Source organism: Liolophura sinensis, chromosome 8, assembly GCF_032854445.1.
Source record: "Liolophura sinensis isolate JHLJ2023 chromosome 8, CUHK_Ljap_v2, whole genome shotgun sequence".
NCBI lineage: Eukaryota > Metazoa > Mollusca > Polyplacophora > Chitonida > Chitonidae > Liolophura > Liolophura sinensis.
In genome coordinates this window covers 33,360,782-33,378,691 of record NC_088302.1, presented here as the reverse complement: position 1 = coordinate 33,378,691, position 17,910 = coordinate 33,360,782, and the positions used below count along the sequence as shown (strand labels likewise).

Here is a 17,910-nt window from a genome sequence, read left to right as displayed (position 1 = left end):
CAGCTATAATTAATCATCTCTGGGTTTATCACACGTTTGCACGAAAACCTAAATGTCTGCCTGACGAAGAAATCGCACAAATCGCACCAATAAAGTCATTATTTGATAACAATTGATTATCAAATAGGCTGTGTCAATATAGTTGTTGTGAGGCTATAATCCGTGTGTACACCTGTTGATGGAAAACTGAAGCCTGTTCGGCTACAACTAAGACCCCAGGATTGGACGGTGTCGCCAAAACACGATCACATGAGCGGCTAATACAAAACACATCGCACTGCGATACGGCAAAGGCACATCGTCTCCCAACAACCTGTTGGTGAGACGGTGTGCCAGTGCTCCAGCTGAGTTTCCGAGTCAGTCCAACAGAGGCATGTCCTTTGAAGGTATGGTTTCTATCCCGTATCCCCACCGTAAAGGAAATCCCCAGGCAGAGGCACACGACTCGGGCAGACTTCAGTCTCCTGCACCATTCCCTTGCCACTGTGTCATGGGTGCCGGAGTTTCCGCCTGCCAGCCACCTGTTCACACGCCACACAACGTCCACAGAGCCACCGGATAAGTGGTATCAGAGGGGCCGTAAATATTCTCCTATATCTTTGGCAGCATAATGTTGTAAATAATAATTAAATAATAAAAACAACTCATTATGTGATGTCCGCAACAAATTCAAAGAGTAATGATTTACCTGTATGTATACTCAATGTTTTGGCAAGATTTTTAGCCACGACGATCCGCTATATTTGGGCGGACTGTCCGGTTGTTGTTGTTCTAGATCGTGGCTACCATATTTGAAATGCGCATGCGTTGCAGTTTGTGCCCTCACATCAATCAGCTGTCCAAAAACTTCGCCATCATTGTGGGTGGCTAGTTTGGTGTAAACATTGAAGGTTTGCCCAGAAAACTGTCAACTTGACAGAGACAGAATGCTCTATGGTGTATACCATGGTATTGTCCATGACCGTTTCATATAGCATGATGCCGTTATGACTTACTGGTTAGCAATGAGGCATCAAACGGTATTATGCCTTCTAACGAAATTCTGCATTCGTTTCGTACTGCATTATGTTGTTTCAATTTAAATGGTAAGGAATGAGACAACCCCTATCCGCATACCTTTTAACGAAATTCTACATTCTTTTCATATTCGATTATGCTATTCTTTGATTCAAAGCTCAGAGCTTGGTCTAATACCAGCATGCAAGAGCTTGTGTTACCTCATGCAATTTTAAATTCGTTTGATATATTGCATTATAATGAGATTATATCGATATCCATTTAATTATAACAAAGAACTAGTTTTATGACAGGTTTTAGCGACGACGAAAATTAGCACATCATCTTCAAAATGGCTAATTCGTTTAATATTGAAAGATGCGATTCTTTGAAATTCAAAGGTAACAATCACGATACTTGTTTATGTAGCTAACTACGTGTAGTATATGCATAATGTAATATAATTAAATACTTTCAGCATAGAGAGTAACACCAGAGCAGTGGCGACAGTGTGATATCTGGCAAAGGGTCACACGTATCCGGTTTCAATTTACCTCAGTCAGGGCATGCAGTGAAACATTACAAGGTATTGTCAATCCATGGAATTGTCTATGGCCCACAATGTAAGCTCTACAAGCCAATTAAAGTTTCAAGAGAAACGGACATTAAAATCATTTATTTGTAATCAATTCTAATTTTTAATTAGCTAACCGCTGTATGCCGTTGATACGCCAGATTACGCTTATCCATGTATGCATTACTGTTCACGTATGCGCAGATGCTGACAACTGCAATAGCCATTCTTTGCCGACCATCCATAGCGATGTTCATTTACCTTCTCATTTAACTGCTAATATACACGAATTAAATCAATGCTCATATAAATATGTCTTAGCCCATGTATGTACCTGTGCAAATATATTAAATATAAATTTATCTAACTACATAGCAGATTTTGGGTGCTTATAAATCTTTTGGAATCACGTTATACAACTAATCACAACTTTTACACCTGCATGTGATTTTTATTGCTATTACTTGAACCACTGTTAAACAGATTTAACCGTCTTGGATATATATGCAGACCCTCGGTCAAGGTAAACAACTAAAACATTGGCTATATGGCATGTTATTTGTCCAGCAGCCAAATAACATAGCAATTCGTGTGTATAGTGCAGTATTTCCACGAAGCACTTGAACTCTCATACTATGTCATAAACAATGTACATTCTGGTTCAACGAAAATGCAAATAATTTTTGATTTCATGAAGGGGGTAAATTGAATTAAGGTTTTAGCTTCTGTATTTCGTTTGTACACTTTTAATTGCAAAATTTTAAAAATGAGAAACGTGGAAATTCGGTGTTCTTAATTTTACAGATTAGTTGTACCAGAGATGTGAATCGACTCAGCATTCTCTTCAATTCGATGTCTCAGCTGATAGCCAAAATAAGTAGTCTGGAAGCCCTTCGTTAACCTTGAGCGTATGCAGTTGGAAAGTGTATATAATAACTAAGAGACCTGATTTCACCAGTTACGTGTGACCATTTGTCAACTATCGCGCTGTCATCGCGGTTCAGGTTTAACTCTCTATTCCGCAGTCTATATTTTATCAAACTGCAGTTTTTTTTTTTCAAATTTTTATATCAAAAACTTTTAATCCCAAACGATATCAGAATTCCATAATGCCTTTTCTCTATATCTTGTTTGTGATGTTCATTCATCATAACACCAACATACATTTGACGAATTAATATCAAAAGGAATTTTATCCATGCACTGCTCATTGTAGACCATGTACAAGCCCACTGTTATAGCATGTTAGTGTCTTACATAATACAGATACACCTATATTTGTGATATATACGATAATCTTATATACGTGCTGTGGGAACTGCGTACATAAAATACGTGGGACGTGCTTGAGTGAGGAAAACTTTTGAACTCCTTGAAGTCTCGATTTGGTCCAGTGAATACACGGGATGTTTACACTGATGTGTATAGTATAAAGCATGTTCACGCATGTCAACCAACCTTAACAAATTGAAGAGAGCGGTGCTCAGCCAAGTTTCACAAAATAAATGACTTCAAGAAAATAAAATCTATTTTTTTTTCAATCCACCGATTCGAGTGTAAAGAAACTTTATTTCGCTCAAATGGATGGCGGTACAAGTTGTACCAGAGAAAAGAGCATGCAATTTACATAAATATAAATCACACCATTTAATCGGAACACAAAATAGTTCCATTCATATATATATATTGATAAAATCTCAAATATACACATATCTTTATTCGTATATATTTAAACTATAATGATATATAAATTAAAAGATCTCGCACAAAACGTGATTAAATGTTGTGAACTGGGGATCGCGTTTATGGTCGGAGTATACTTCAGTGAGAAATATTCCGTCGTTCAAAGGAATTGTTTTCTAAAATATCTGCAATGTGAACAGTTATAATCTCCCCATCCATACATCAAAATAAATTACTCGGAGACCCGTCCCACGTTAAGTTATGGGAATGTCACTAGACAATTCGTTAAGAGAACGACATGACGGCTGAAAACCAGCAGTGGTCAACTTTGTGGCTTTCCTATCTGTGCTTTTCCCTTTCAGTGAAAGCTTTCCCGTAATCACAGACGCCATGTCCTTCGTGTACCACTTCATCAATATCAGACAACTCACTGTGAAACATAAAACAACATACAATGTAAAGCCGAAAGCCGGCGTCGCTGCAAGCAAGGCAGCCAACATCTAATATAATATACATTGAAACCTGTGCAAACCAACTGCACGTCCATGCATTTCCATCTCCAGTGTCGCTTTCCATAGAGACTTTGTCGTCGTAAGTTCAACCCAACATTGCGGCCACAATGCCCAACATGTCGGTTCTGTCGGTTGATCAAGTTTTGGCGTCAATTTAGACAGGCTTCATTGTACGTTGCAGCGTCCGACGGGGTGACAGGCGAGACCACAGAATTTCAGTTTACTTTTATCCCTGAACAATAATGATATACGAAGTGTAACTGGTGCGCGAGCCAAACCCAGAACTCCGTCGTTAATTTAGCATTGTGACGTCACACTGAGCAAGGTGTTCGTCACTGATGATACAGATATACTGCACGCGGCCCGCCCAGTGACATCTGGGAAGGCCAGCGCAAATTCGTGGTTCTCACAAAATGCAGGATGAATTCACAACACAAGTTAGAGTAATATGAGCACAGGAGTGTTCCAGCTGCAAAACAAAAACGCACATTCACCCTTTCCCTTCAAACAACCTAGCATGCGTAGAGAGCTTCTTCCGGAAAATACATTCTGCCTGGAAATACCAGATCACAGGTATTGTTGTTAGACAGCCTCTACATCCATTCTGAATCGGGAACGGGGATGTATGTCCTGCCTGGATCATTCCGGAAGATATCCGTTCGGTTTCCGTGAAGTTCTAACTATGTTGCGTTCGGTTTCAATGTCTGGACACACCGCGATCAGTAAGGCCCGCGGGCCGGGTGTCACTGGCTGATCGGGCTTGAGAGCTCCGAGGGGGTGCCTGAGAATTCTGACGACACTGAGCCAGGTGCGTGGTTGTGGGGCAAGTCGTCCCCTCGGGGCGGGTGCCCGATCAGATAAGCCGGGTGGCCCAAAATATATTCATGGTGAACATGGCCATCATCTGAATCCTCTAAGTTGTCAAAACTGTTCATCTGGAAAAGCAAACAGTATGTTCAAGGTTGAGTAACGATGGTTGAATTGTACCTGGAATACATATCATTTCTTTCCATGGATAGGACACGGCTGGTGACTGGCCCGACGATAGCTGGGTTCATGACAAACCAGCATGCATCATAATCTGTAAACCTCTACCTGAATACATTTATATCTCATTGGAATTGTACATATATACATTTCCCGTTATAAACCTGGATTACGAGCCACATATAATTCCAAGTCGTACAATGGTCGACAACGGTACTAACGGTACGTGAAGAAAATGAATGCATATGGTATTTTACGCTACAAGATGAAGTGCTTGACGGAAAAATAGTTCCATCTATTCTCCGTGATGGATCACGGGATAATGTGGTGCGTATTAAAGGAGCTGAAGCCAAAACGTACAAACTGTAATTCAACACTGAACAGAAGATTGAATACATTCAAGTTACATACCACTATGCAATATGCACAGTTTTAAAGACATAAGAAGCTTCACCGCCAAGAGTTCACATTCCTTAATTTATCTTAAATACACAATAATATTTCTTCAAAAACGGTTGACATGGATCAAGCCAAAAATGTGCAAAATTTAATTCAACACTAAACAGAAGATTGAGTCTATTAAAGTTACACAATAATACTCAATAGGTACAATATTGAACACATCGGAAGCTTCATAAGTAATGATTTGTATTCGTTAAATTATCTTATATATACAAAAATTCCTGTTAAAAAACTGTTGACATTGCAAAAACAGTGGCATTTAATTCATGTGATCAGCGTGGATAGCATGTCGACTACAACGGCAATAGAGAAATGGCCCTTAGCGTGTTACTTTATAGCGGACTACACAATGCACGCTGATGACATGCAGTCAGTAGTAAAAGCATTTAGCTCAATGAGCTTTAAAAGCTGGGTGAAAAAAATGAAAAATAAAACATACAACAACTATAACATGTAAACACAAAGCAAGAAACGTATGCGAAGACAAGCTGACACAACAAAAAACAGACCTAGAAAATAAGAGAGGGCAAAAGGACTTGACCAATGGTGATATCAAATTGGTACACGATGGTACAAAAAGTCTTGCGACTCGCAAGTAATACTTTGAAATCAAGTTTAACAACTTTTAAAATTTTTCATTTTTGTTTTCGAAATAGGTAATTCGGTGCTGATGCACAAAGATAACATGCCAAAAATGCTTAATTCAAATTTTGAGAGAGAAAGTCAAATGCAAATGAACATTTTGATAGAAATTTCGTCACCAAACTCCTTGAAGGGAAATGGGATGAGGCTAAAACTATATAAAAATGGCAACTCAAAAGCTACAGAAAAAGTAGAAGCGCAATATGAAATGGATGTAAACCAAAAAAGTTTGGCACAAATCCGATATCTGTAATATATACGCCATTTACCGTGTCTTTTAGCCTATGTCTGTTCTTCGAACGTGACAACGGTAGAATCGTCGTCCGTGTCTTCGCTATACGGAACAAATCTGCTCACCAAATGTTGGAAAGGTGGGTGCTCGAGGTCACTCTGCATGGCGAACTCGCTGAGGGCTTTCCACGGGGGCTGATAGCTCTGTACCTCCACGGGGTTCGGCTGGATCTGACTCTCGTGTCGAACGGGACTTGACGCTACCATGGGAACTCCCTGAAGAGGGCCCTGTAGACGGTTACCGTTCTGGAACCCCATAGAAAACGGCTTCATGAAAAAACCAGTGCATTTGTAATAGTGATGCAATATACGAAATGGTGTACATGACAATTCTTAGACTAAATATACAGTGTAGAACATGAATTAAATTTTCAATAACATAAATGACATTTTTCGTCACGATATGGTGAAGAGAATGACAAAAATTCGCAATTCTGAATATACGTACGGTCGGTTGATGCGTGCAAGAAATACTCTAAGGAAATTCAGACTTAGATATCGGAAAAATGCAAAAATGATTTTCATGGGGGATATGCTTGATTTTATGTAATACTTTTAGAGTACCTTATGGAATAATACTACAAGCATTCACTTATTCGCAACACCGAATAAATTAGTGCCACCAACACATTGTCGACTACTGACAAAGTAAAAGACACTTGTGTTGTCTCGTGCGCTTACACGTGCATACATGCGCAGTGGACGGCTCCTACTTTATGGGATTCAGTTGTCCAATGGCAAAGGGAACAGGTCGGCAATTATCAACGATTGTTCTTATATTGTTTACTGGGCCAAGAGTGGTGGTGGGTACACGGTTACATTTTCCCAATCCCGACCCCCAAGGCCCCATCAGGGAGAACACCCTTCCCCACTTCAGTAAGAGCGTGGGCTGAGGGGAGGCGGTTGAGTATAATGCACGCGCGCTTAAACTTTGGAGAGTTGACAACAGTCCATCTGGTGCACCGCAGCTAACCCCTCATAAAGGCACTTCATTTCACCATTTAGGGCCAGAGCGCGGCCCGTTTAAGGCTTGCTACTGAAAAGGCGATGCCCTTAACAGGTAAGCCGACACCGCCATAGCACAATACCATGGTCAAGGGGATTAGACAAGACTGTGACTGCTCCCTATTCTCCATGCCCCACCCACAGCCCGTCTCTAAACCCTGACTTGCTCACAGTTAACGAAACTGTCTACATTTTTACACGTACGCACCTTGTTAAACATCGTTCAGAAAGTAAAACTGTTCTCAATTTCTCCAAAACAGGTCAACAGTGAATGGAGCGATATAAGAAATAAACTAACTTTAAAACTTGATTAATGAAGATAAATTAACAAAATTTCATTAGCTAAACAGGGGTGCATCTCAAATGCTAGCGGCTAATCCAGTTATGAAGAGCAATTCTGGGCACGCATGTTGGTGCATATATACACAGACGCATATACAAGGGGACAACTTACTCGAAGTAAAAGAAAAAAATAAAATACGGCAAAAGTATGAAAAGGCAGAATGTGGAGACTGCGTTAGTCATGTGCCGACTCTGTCAAGCCGTGATGTTTTTATTTCCATGTCCAAGTGAAACGAGCTAAGCCCTTTGATAGGTGCAGACCTAGTAGGTAAAGAGGCACGTGTAACCAGCTTTTACAAGCCGGCGAGTGTGCGCGGGTGAATCGGTGCCGGGATTGTGCAGGCAGTTCACCGGCGACAAAACCACCTGCCTCGCTCGAACTGCCTTACAACTACAACCTTCATCTTAAGGCGTAGCAAAAAAATCTCTTATAAACTAATAACACTTGAAAAGAGCGAGAATTTTTTTTATCTGCTGTTTTTTTTAGACCCGTTTAGCTTTTACTTCTTTTCTTAATTGTTACCGCTTTTAGTCTCCTGTTTTGTTTACTATACACAGTGTATAGTTCATACCCCTATGTCTGCACAGAGCGCACATTTCTACATTATCAGGGCTGGAAATTAGTTAACATGAGATAAACATAATAAACGCACATATGCTGTTATTTTTTGTTGTTGCATATTTTGAAATCTCAACATTTTAACATATAGGCCCACTGACTCTTGTCGAAAGGTAAATGTGCATTTTAAAAATACACAAGGTATATGTCACAGGTACACAGTTTGGTACATATTTAAAGTGCAGGTACACAGATTATGTATACATGGTACACATTTATGTAAACGAGCAAATTTGTTACAATAAATGTCTACCTGTTGCGCACATCTGGTGTATTCTTTGTACATAACTCGTTTTATAGATTATGTATTTAAGTATATTATGATATAATAAAAGGCGAAACCCTTTAGAATTAAACGTAGCCTGTATACGTATAAAAGCTAGCATGTATCTTACGTATCATATTCGCCACGCATCATTTTAGCATATGCATTAAGACGCCTTCTGTAACTGAGATTTTTAAGAAATCAGAGAATTGTGCGTCAAAACAGCACCATCTGCTGTACGCCACCGTTTCTACCCTAGCCCTTGACTGCCAGCGCAGCCTGCCTGTCCGTCCACTCGACGAAATCGTTGTTTAACGTGTCATTTAATGTAAATAACACCGTATCTAAATATTTAGCTTAGTAGAAGACCAACAGACGACAGTAACAGCCCATCAATCTTCATGGGCATATTGGGCAGCTATATCGGTAGCGTTTGACATATTCATATCCAAAATTGTACTACACCGCATAACAATGAGAAGATGCAGATAACGCAATCTGTTCTAGAGGCTCTCAATGTCTGAGTTCAGTATTCTATAGATTTCGTAAGCATATAAGTTTAACTTGCATATTATTTTAATGAGCGCTTATATATATACAAACTATATGTGCAAAACTTATACGCCTGTTTAACAACAGCTTTATATATGACTATATTGTATACATATACATATATTGTTTGACAGAAAATAAATTTCAAATTTACGCCGACCTATTTTTAACCGAAAAGGCACGTTTGACTGTCACATTCAAGTGGTAGAGTATATGTGAAACAAACTACGCTAATTAATATAAATTGGATACACAAAACACGCTTTCTATTGATAAAAACATGACCAACAGTTGATTTGAAGACAACAACAGAGTCAGAGTAAATACAAATTCTATACCTTCAGTTAATTTGTTTTCAGTGTTTAATTTGCTGAAATAAAACCTAACCATATGCCCTATTTCAAAAAATAAATAAATAAATAAATAAAAACTGGTATATAAACATTTTGTTGAAGATCGTTAAATCTTCCTTGTCTATGCATATACACGTCATGACTCGACGTCTCGGCTGTAAATCTATCGGCCTACAGTCCATGGTAATGAAAAGAGAAGTGATTTTCCCAGCCGCCTTAGGAGCATCTCACTTCAGGGAATTACAAACGCAGATAATTGATCGCAGTTAGATCTAGATTTAATTGATTTACACGCAGAGATATCATATATGATTCATATTTATATTACGTATTGCTTTGTTATCCCGGTTTTCTTCCGGGCATGTAGGGTGCTATTGCACGCCCTTCTGTGTTGCGGCCCTCCAGCTTGATTGTCCCGCCGAGGCCTCTAACAATCTCACAGCAATTTGCAACAAACGCATCTTCAATAAAATAATCAAAAAATCTCGTTCCTTCATAATTTCTGCAATTTGCAATTCCCCCCTCTGGGAATACGCGTCCATTGTGATTTACTATTTCATATTTTCTTTAATTGCGTGCAGTGACAGTGTCTACGTAAACGGAGGTCAAGCTGAGAAACATGCCCCGTGCGTCCGGGAACCTGGGTCGACCCCATGCCCTGGCCCTCCCTGTCACTGCCTACCATCACACCCCTTGGGCACTAGAGATGTGCTGACGATGTGTTAGAGTCGATTCGAGTTCCGGAGAATTTTAACAATTCTTTTCTCTACATGCTTATTTCGGCCCGCTAAAATAGCAGTATCCACACTGACAATTACAGCTAATTTCTCTACAAGCCAAATGGCCGCCGTAGCTGAAGCAGTTGGTAGGCGAGGACGAGGAAATTATCATGCGCGGAGTTTGACAAGCGACACTGGTTGAAAAGACGCCAAGTTAATGGCAGATAATTAATGGACAAAGGGATGCGATCGCATTTTTGCCATGGTAAAGCGCGAAAACTACAGGAAATGAAATGCAACTGAATTACAGTGGAAAGCTGCGACCATTTTCCCTTCTACACACCTTAGTTCAATAATCAATCCACGAGAAAAAACGATTAATAATTACATAGAGTACCTGCGGCTATTATATTTGCTCGCCACAAAGGACCGCTTCAGATTTGACAGCGGGTCGAATTTGGTCAGCGTCTGGAAGATTATAATCCACATTATCAAAGAGGAAGCGATCTCCTTGATTTAACCATCTTCACATACGGCTCTCGTCTTCTCCCACAACAGTGTCAAGCAGTTGTTCAATTATACTAGGCTTGCAGCACTTCCTAATTTACTCGGCGCAACCGAATGCACCAACTTATCTTTACGTACAGCTGTTTGAATGCGTTTCGAAAATTATATGCCAGTTCCAAAAATACCACTGATCCAAAAAGGTGGCCCCACAGAAATATGGCAACTTTTCCTCAAATATATATGAGGAGAAATTATTCCCTAATCATATGTCGGGTCTCATGCCATTTGATTTCAGTTAAAGAAAGCAGTCAAAGTTGTGGGGAGAAATAAAAATGATATTCAAACTAAAGAAATAAAATAGGCAAATACAAATGTCTTTATTTTTACAATGGGCATAAGTAACAATAGATTTCTTAAATATATGCGTATATAAAATTCACGAGGATATATATATATATATATATATATATATATATATGTGTGAGTGTGTGTGTGTATATATAACATTAAAAATATATTATTTTGTTCTAATAAATAAAGCGGCATGAACGCCATATATATATATATATATATCTATATATATTCTATTAATATACAACATAACTTTGCAATCAAAAAGGAAAAAAATACATGAATGTAAATATGAACATGAAAGATTTAGTGTGCTGCGTAGACAAGAGTAGGGGAAGAGCAAAAAAGATCAGCAATTGAAATCACACTCGTATCAACTCTGTCCCATATCTATTCCAAGGGTTGAACAAAACTGATTCAAACGATCAAATTACTCTACGTTCACATCACAAAATTGCACTGCATATCGAATAAAGCTCATCAAGTGCATCTATATAGAGGGCCAGGCATACACGAAGCACTGCCAGTGTCATATAGTTAATATCAGCGGGATAATCAATGCGAATCAACATAAACTTTTCATTTGGCCCATCGGCTTTCTACAGTGCAAATAAAATCACCTTAGACAACTACAACTAAATTATATTAATATTCTATTTTACTATTGAATTCTCCTTGAAGCACACGATCAAACACACTTATACTGCGCGGATCTAATGCGGCGAAACGTGCTGGATACTTATAATATTATGAACGAGTATTTAAGGGATGAATTTATAGGCCGTATAGTCAAGCTCGTCAATTAAAGAAAATAAAATCCATATTTACCTTTTCTTGTTGAGACTGAATCTGCTTCATAAGAATACTTTTTTTCTTGTCTTTACAGCGTTTGTTCTGGAACCAAACTCGAATCACTCGAGGGCTGAGTCCCGTCATTTCAACGAGTTGTTCCTTCATCAATGCATCTGGTCGAGGATTAGCATTGTAACATGTCCTTAACGTATGAAGCTGTTTCTCGTTCAACACAGTCCGTACCCGTGTCGTTTTGTGTTCTGGCTTGTGAATTTGTGGTCTAGTTCCACCCGATTTACTGCTCCCCATTACCTGCTCTGCTCGACCTATAAAGGAAAAAACAAATGACAATCAGAAAATTATTTTTCAAAAAAGAGAAAACAAAAAATAACATTCAAATTCAAATAAATTAAAAAAGATCTATTGTATTTAGTATAAGAAAGATGTAAAAGCAAAAGTTTTTATGGCTAAACGTTTGTAAAACTGAAGATATACAACAGTAGATAATAGGAATGAAAGACAATTGAAATATATTATCTACGTAGACAATGGGAAACGGAATGTCGATTGCCGGCAGTTATTAATGGACGCCGTGTTTTAGTATCTGTTCTAAACAACACCTGTTTACCACCGAAATATACATGTCGTTAACACGTCATAGGATAAAACTGAGAGAAGAGCTAAATCAGTTCTCGTCTGTGTTAAGGAGATGAAGGGTGCTTTCCAAAAATATTTACCTTAAATGAAAATATTGGATTTCAACTGATAAACAAATCATAAACAATTACTGACGTATTCCGACAACAACCCTTCGATTTAGGCCCCTGTCAGTTTTCCGCCATGCTAGCTAATGAATTATCCGGCAAGTCAAATAAAACCACACAATCATAACGCAAAATCGAGTTAGTCAATAGACTCCGTTAAATTAATAGTGTCGTGTGGAGTACTGACTTGAAATCCCCTGCTATGATGTTTGCTTTACCGTCAATAGTGAAGTAAAAAAAAAACTTCTGATTTATTTCAATTCCACTTTGTAGAATAAGCAATGGTGCTAAGCAAGTACAAATTTTATGAAATGTTTATGAGCTATGTTAAGCCGCGGAGAATTGTCGCGGAGTTTCGCGGCTGCTTATCTCGGCCGCCACCGACTTGTCACCAAACACGCACGAGCGTTGTTAAAGGGTCCACGTGCAAGTCGGTATAGAACAGTTCAACAACAGCCGAGAGATGCTACAGTGCGCGTGCTGGCACAACATCGCCGACTGTACAGTTTCAATGCACAGTGAACCGTGTCCACTTTATACGACCTCTCACAGCAAAGGATGCCCTATTTCCCGGGAAAATCTCTCTCAAACATTGAACACGTCACGCCGTCCGGATTTCACTTTATCTAGTCTTCCAAAAATTGTTTGCCGAGTTCAAAACCTCGCAGACTAAAAATTGAAGAGAAAACAACAGAACTGTGCCCTTAATATAGTTTGCAAAGTTGGAGGTCAATTTCGCCGGAGATATAACGTATTACGGGAAAATCTACGCCATTCCAAGTTTTTCCACGTTAACGTAGCAAATTGTTCAGAAATCATAAATGAATCCAAATGAAAGGCACACAATTCATGGGGCAGACCAAGAGTGGACTGTTGTCATTCCTCTCCCTAGTGGCAGAATTAATTAAGTATTTCAACAAGCTATGTACACACTCGGCCTCAATGGTGCTGATGAATTTTATTGCCGGTTCCATCGCACTGAATATACCCTAACCAGCCGAGCGTGTTGAGAGCGGGCAAAAATTCCGGGCGCGATTCAGGCTTATTCGGACAGGGAATTATGACATGCGTGTTTCTAAACAAAACAGAGGTGTCATGGCGCACAATCTGATCAAGAAGAGAGCGTCTCGGAGCGGGCATAATCCAAATAGAATTGTAGCCAGGAAAATTAGAGAAGTTGTACGCGAAACGGTCTCAATTTACAACTGAACACATGATATATTTGAGAACACGAATCTAGCCTGACTGCCGGCCAGAGCGGACACAATGAGAGCGATTCCTTGAGGTACGGCGGTCTACTGCAGCAAGCCATGCGTTTTGATAAGTTGATAAATTAGATGATATTTATTAGTGTACACAAAAGGATGACTGGGGTGTGTTTAACTAGGCAGATTGGTGCAGACACAAAGCAAATTTCCAATCAAGTCCGGATTTCACGTCATTATGCTGCAGTCGACGACAGAGAATAGCTGGAATTTGGGGTCAGAGCAAGTCGTGCTAGCTAAAGCCTTCAATACCGTATCCCTATGGGACAAAACCGACACTCTGGCTGTACGGTCGGCTAAGATCCACTGTTAGAGCATCCTTGTGTAATCTAATACCATTGCCACTTCATTAGGTAAACAATTAAGAACAAAGGCGGCTTACATTGTCGGTCTAAATTGGCGACGGGTAGAGGTGACATTATCTAACAAAATCAGGGTCTGTTTCAACTGATTTTTGTCCACGATCGCACGTTACAGTATTGTTCCTAAAACGTTCACAGAAGAAAAATAAAATGCTTCTCTTCTAACAAAATATATACGGAAACGTTAAGTTCCATATCAATGTAGTGGGCTGCAGTCTCATTGTCCAACAGTGAGCGATGCTACAATGATCAGACAGTGGCAAGCAAATAACGGAATATAGGTTATGAAAACGTGAACTTACCTGCTGTATGTAAACCTTGTCCGTTTATTTTCCCTTCACTGGAGGTGCTGTTTGGAGAACATATATTGTTGTTTGTTGTGTTACTGTTGTTATTGTTTAGCTGCGTGCCTTCGCCGTTTTGTAGTATGCCCGATCTTTCAAGGACTTCATGGTCCGCTTTACAAAATAGTCCGTCATCCCTTAATGCAAATTCGTCGCCGGGTATAAGCTGTCGACTACATGCCGTACATCGAAAACACTCGATGTGGTAAATTTTGTTCTTAGCGCGCATCACAAAGTCGTTTTTACTAAATCCCAATGAGCATTTGGCACATTTTGTCCCGAACAACCTGTGTCAAAAGCGAGAAAAAAATGTTGACGTTAAACGGAGTTCAAGAAATGTCATTCCAACATTCACATGGGAACATCAATGATCCAGTGTGAAAAACTTTACACTGTAGACAAATAAAACATATAAATTCTCTGTGATAAATGTATATCTGTCACCTATCCGATACATACTGGATTAATTGCAACTTTTGCACCGTATCCCCCCCCCCCCACCTCTGTGTCATATCATAGCTTAAGCCACAAACACATTACAATATCAGATCAAACGGCTTATGCATGTATATGCATAATTACATAATCAAATAAGTTCAAAGAGGTTAACTTGGTGACACAGTACAGCTGCTGTAGAGATTACTCAAATATGACTATAAAAGTGTGCCATTCCATTTGAATTCAAATATATCATATTAAAATATCATGTTTCATAGTTCATGTGAACGTTGATTTGGCATAGTGTTAAACGCATACAGCTTATATGTCTTACGTATTACTACACACATTTTCCTAAATGAAAAGATTAATTATCAAATATAAATATTTAATTTTAATATGTGTGATAAATCGTTCTTCAAATAACACCTAATACTGTATTAACTATGTATGCGTCAAATCCTAACGAGTGTGCTATTATCAATCTAGACAATTTGGAGGAGGGGTCATATATCGGGGGGCGGGGACTATCTCTACGGTATTAAAAAAAATCCATGGTAGGTGGGGACTAAACCTGGTGTCGACATGTCAATTACAAATGTCTCCACGAAAATTTCAATGCGTGTGAACACATCTAAATATATCGATAAAACTAAAATCTCACAAAAACGTCTTTATAGGATCTACGAGATTAGATGTTACAGTATATGTCATATCCACTACCTTGTTATCTTGTCTCCCTTCTCATACAAGGAACTCCTAACGTTACACTTTACACAGTGTCTGAATGTTAACATTTAGTCCTCCGGTTATATAGTAAGTTTTTTTTTGTCTTATCATATACTATAAAGTCAGGCGTTACATAGCCACAAATCCGCACTGCATACGTAGTATATACTAACTGCAATTGTAAGCAAGCGTATTACACTAACCAGATTAGCCGTGAGAACAAGTAAGATTTGGGGGACTTACCGGACGTAATCCCTCTTGCAGTAGGTTTTGCCATCCCGTACAAAACAGGTACACGATTCATCCAGGTACTGGTCGCAGTCGGCACACTTCAAACAGGAGGCATGCCATTCCAAGTCAGGTGCAACTCGTAATATATACTGGTCTTGTATCTGCGAGCCGCATCCTACGCACATGGATATGCGCCGCTTCTCTGAAACGTGCAATTGAACGTCTATTACCATTAGCATGTCAAATAAAACTAACAATATTACATTCACAAAACCACACATAATCATTAAAACTTAAGCTCTGAAGTGGAATTATTGTTTCGTTATCATATTAGGACCTTTCTGGGGTCAAATTCATGTAATGTCGTCCTAGGGCTTGCTACTTTCAATACAACATTTCATATTAAACATGCAGTTGATTGTCTGTTACCAAACCTGTCAAATAAAACAAATAATATTTGATACACAAACCGCAGATATAAACTTTAAAGTCTCACTGAAGAGATGTTTTTGAGGTGTTGTCATACTAAATACGATAAGTTCCAGTCCAACACATTCCACACGACACTTTCTTGGGCATCAATTGTACTCGCTTAGAAACTTGTATATGTAAATTACGTCAATACATTCGTCATAATATTACAAACTATCAGCATGTTATTAAAATGAAAAGACTTAATAGTTCAAACCGTAAACGCCAAGCATACCCCAGAAGACAAGGTCCTCAATACAAACATCACTCATACATAAATTGACATGCACTTAAGCATGACCAAATGGTATACGTCAAAATCGTCTTAAATACAAGAAGGCTGATTGCCTTTTACACGAATGTAAACAAAGTTTAGACCAGTGTACGATAGTGTTGTTTAGCTTCAGAATCGCCTGCTTCCAATAAGGTTTCTCTGACTAGTGTCGTATAGGTGACCTAAATCTCTGAGTTTCTATAACAAGTCGTAAACTATATATATACACACACACACAGTCCTAACTTGTCTAGGGGTACTTACTTCTAGGCTGCGTTTCTGCAGTCATCTCGTCGGCTTTTGAGGGCGAAATTTTGACTGTTTTCCCGGGTAAATCACAGAGAAAAAAATAGAAGATGAGGAAGCCAAGATATGGTAAAAAGTCACCAGTCGGTAAACTCTACGGTAATCTATCCCACTGTCAACTGTGTCTCACACACGCCGGACAGGCAGGCTTATAATCGTCTGTGCCCGGTTTGACAGCTATATCTCCAGATACTCCAATCACAGCGCGTTCTGATTGGCTGACATTCAGCCGTCGGTCACGTGACTTTGAGCATTCGTTCTGTGAGAAGCGCTTCACGCCATCTGCAGAGAGGATCTGCTCTATTGCACACATCGTGCGTGTGTTGTATTTGCGTGAGTTGAGTGAGCAGCATTGGTGGAGGGAAATGGAGAAATAGCTGGCAGATAAGTCGACTTGTCTGTATTCAACTGAACAGCGAAATATTTTAAACATTCACGAGTGTGCATCCATGGGCACGTAAACGCTGCAAAGCGGTTTTTAGTGTATAATTCATGACAAAATGTGCTATGTACGTGATCACGGTTTATTGTAACTGGATTGGCACCTGAATACAGCAAAAATATAATATAAAAATTTAATCTCTGTATTAATAAGAAACAAAACATTATGGTTTCAGTCGAATACGCCAGTTATTCCGACGGTACGGGATATCCATACATTACACTATAGAACAGACGGAATGCCTTGGTGAAATTCGAACCTTAACAAAATAATTGACACGAGTCTCGAAGTCGCACTACCGTTTATTTCTCTGTGTTGGGAAAACAAAATTAAGCAATTCCAGTGCTCTAATGTCAATACAAATAGTCTGTGATGTGTGGTACAGAACGGTGGCAAAACACGTCCTTTACAAATTTAGCTTCCCAATTCTATGATATGGATGATACTTGGACGTGGAATTTGCAAACCTACATAGTTTCACTGTTTCCTTTTCACGAGCAAAATAAACTTTTAATCCTTCTTTTATCAAAAAAGGGGAAAATTTCAAATAAAACCAAAACCAGAAAAAGAAGCTTCGTTATAGATGGTGTATACGTAATGTCAGCAATGTATAACATATTGTATAGTTTGAA

The 17,910-nt window shown here is 39.1% G+C and overlaps 1 protein-coding gene across 3 annotated transcripts; it reads right to left on the bottom strand.

The window, feature by feature from the left end:
* Positions 1 to 3,105: 3,105 nt before the first annotated feature.
* On the bottom strand, positions 3,106 to 16,934 carry LOC135473025 (insulin gene enhancer protein ISL-1-like). Of its 3 annotated transcripts, none has more exons than XM_064752797.1 (6): positions 16,795 to 16,934; positions 15,798 to 15,987; positions 14,346 to 14,674; positions 11,689 to 11,978; positions 6,214 to 6,414; positions 3,106 to 4,700 (listed from the first exon to the last, which is right to left on the bottom strand). In XM_064752797.1, the coding sequence occupies exons 1-6, from the start codon at positions 16,817 to 16,819 to the stop codon at positions 4,509 to 4,511; spliced, it is 1,227 nt and encodes a 408-aa protein (XP_064608867.1). In that variant the 5' UTR covers positions 16,820 to 16,934; the 3' UTR covers positions 3,106 to 4,508. The 3 variants fall into 3 exon arrangements, with proteins under 3 accessions (XP_064608867.1, XP_064608869.1, XP_064608868.1); XM_064752798.1 differs by having other exon boundaries at positions 4,563 to 4,700; positions 6,126 to 6,414; positions 15,798 to 16,008; XM_064752799.1 differs by lacking the exon at positions 6,214 to 6,414 and having other exon boundaries at positions 15,798 to 16,008.
* Positions 16,935 to 17,910: the final 976 nt, after the last annotated feature.

What these genes read in the sequence shown, in the direction of transcription:
- LOC135473025 (XM_064752797.1), bottom strand. Translation starts at nt 16,819, where the DNA reads ATGACTGCAGAAACGCAGCCTAGAA. An exon ending in TGCAGAAACGCAGCCTAGAA is followed by an intron (nt 15,988 to 16,794) that starts GTAAGTACCCCT and finishes TGCACGTTTCAG; the next exon opens with AGAAGCGGCGCATATCCATG. An exon ending in ACAAGGTTTACATACAGCAG is followed by an intron (nt 11,979 to 14,345) that starts GTAAGTTCACGT and finishes TTTCCTTTATAG; the next exon opens with GTCGAGCAGAGCAGGTAATG.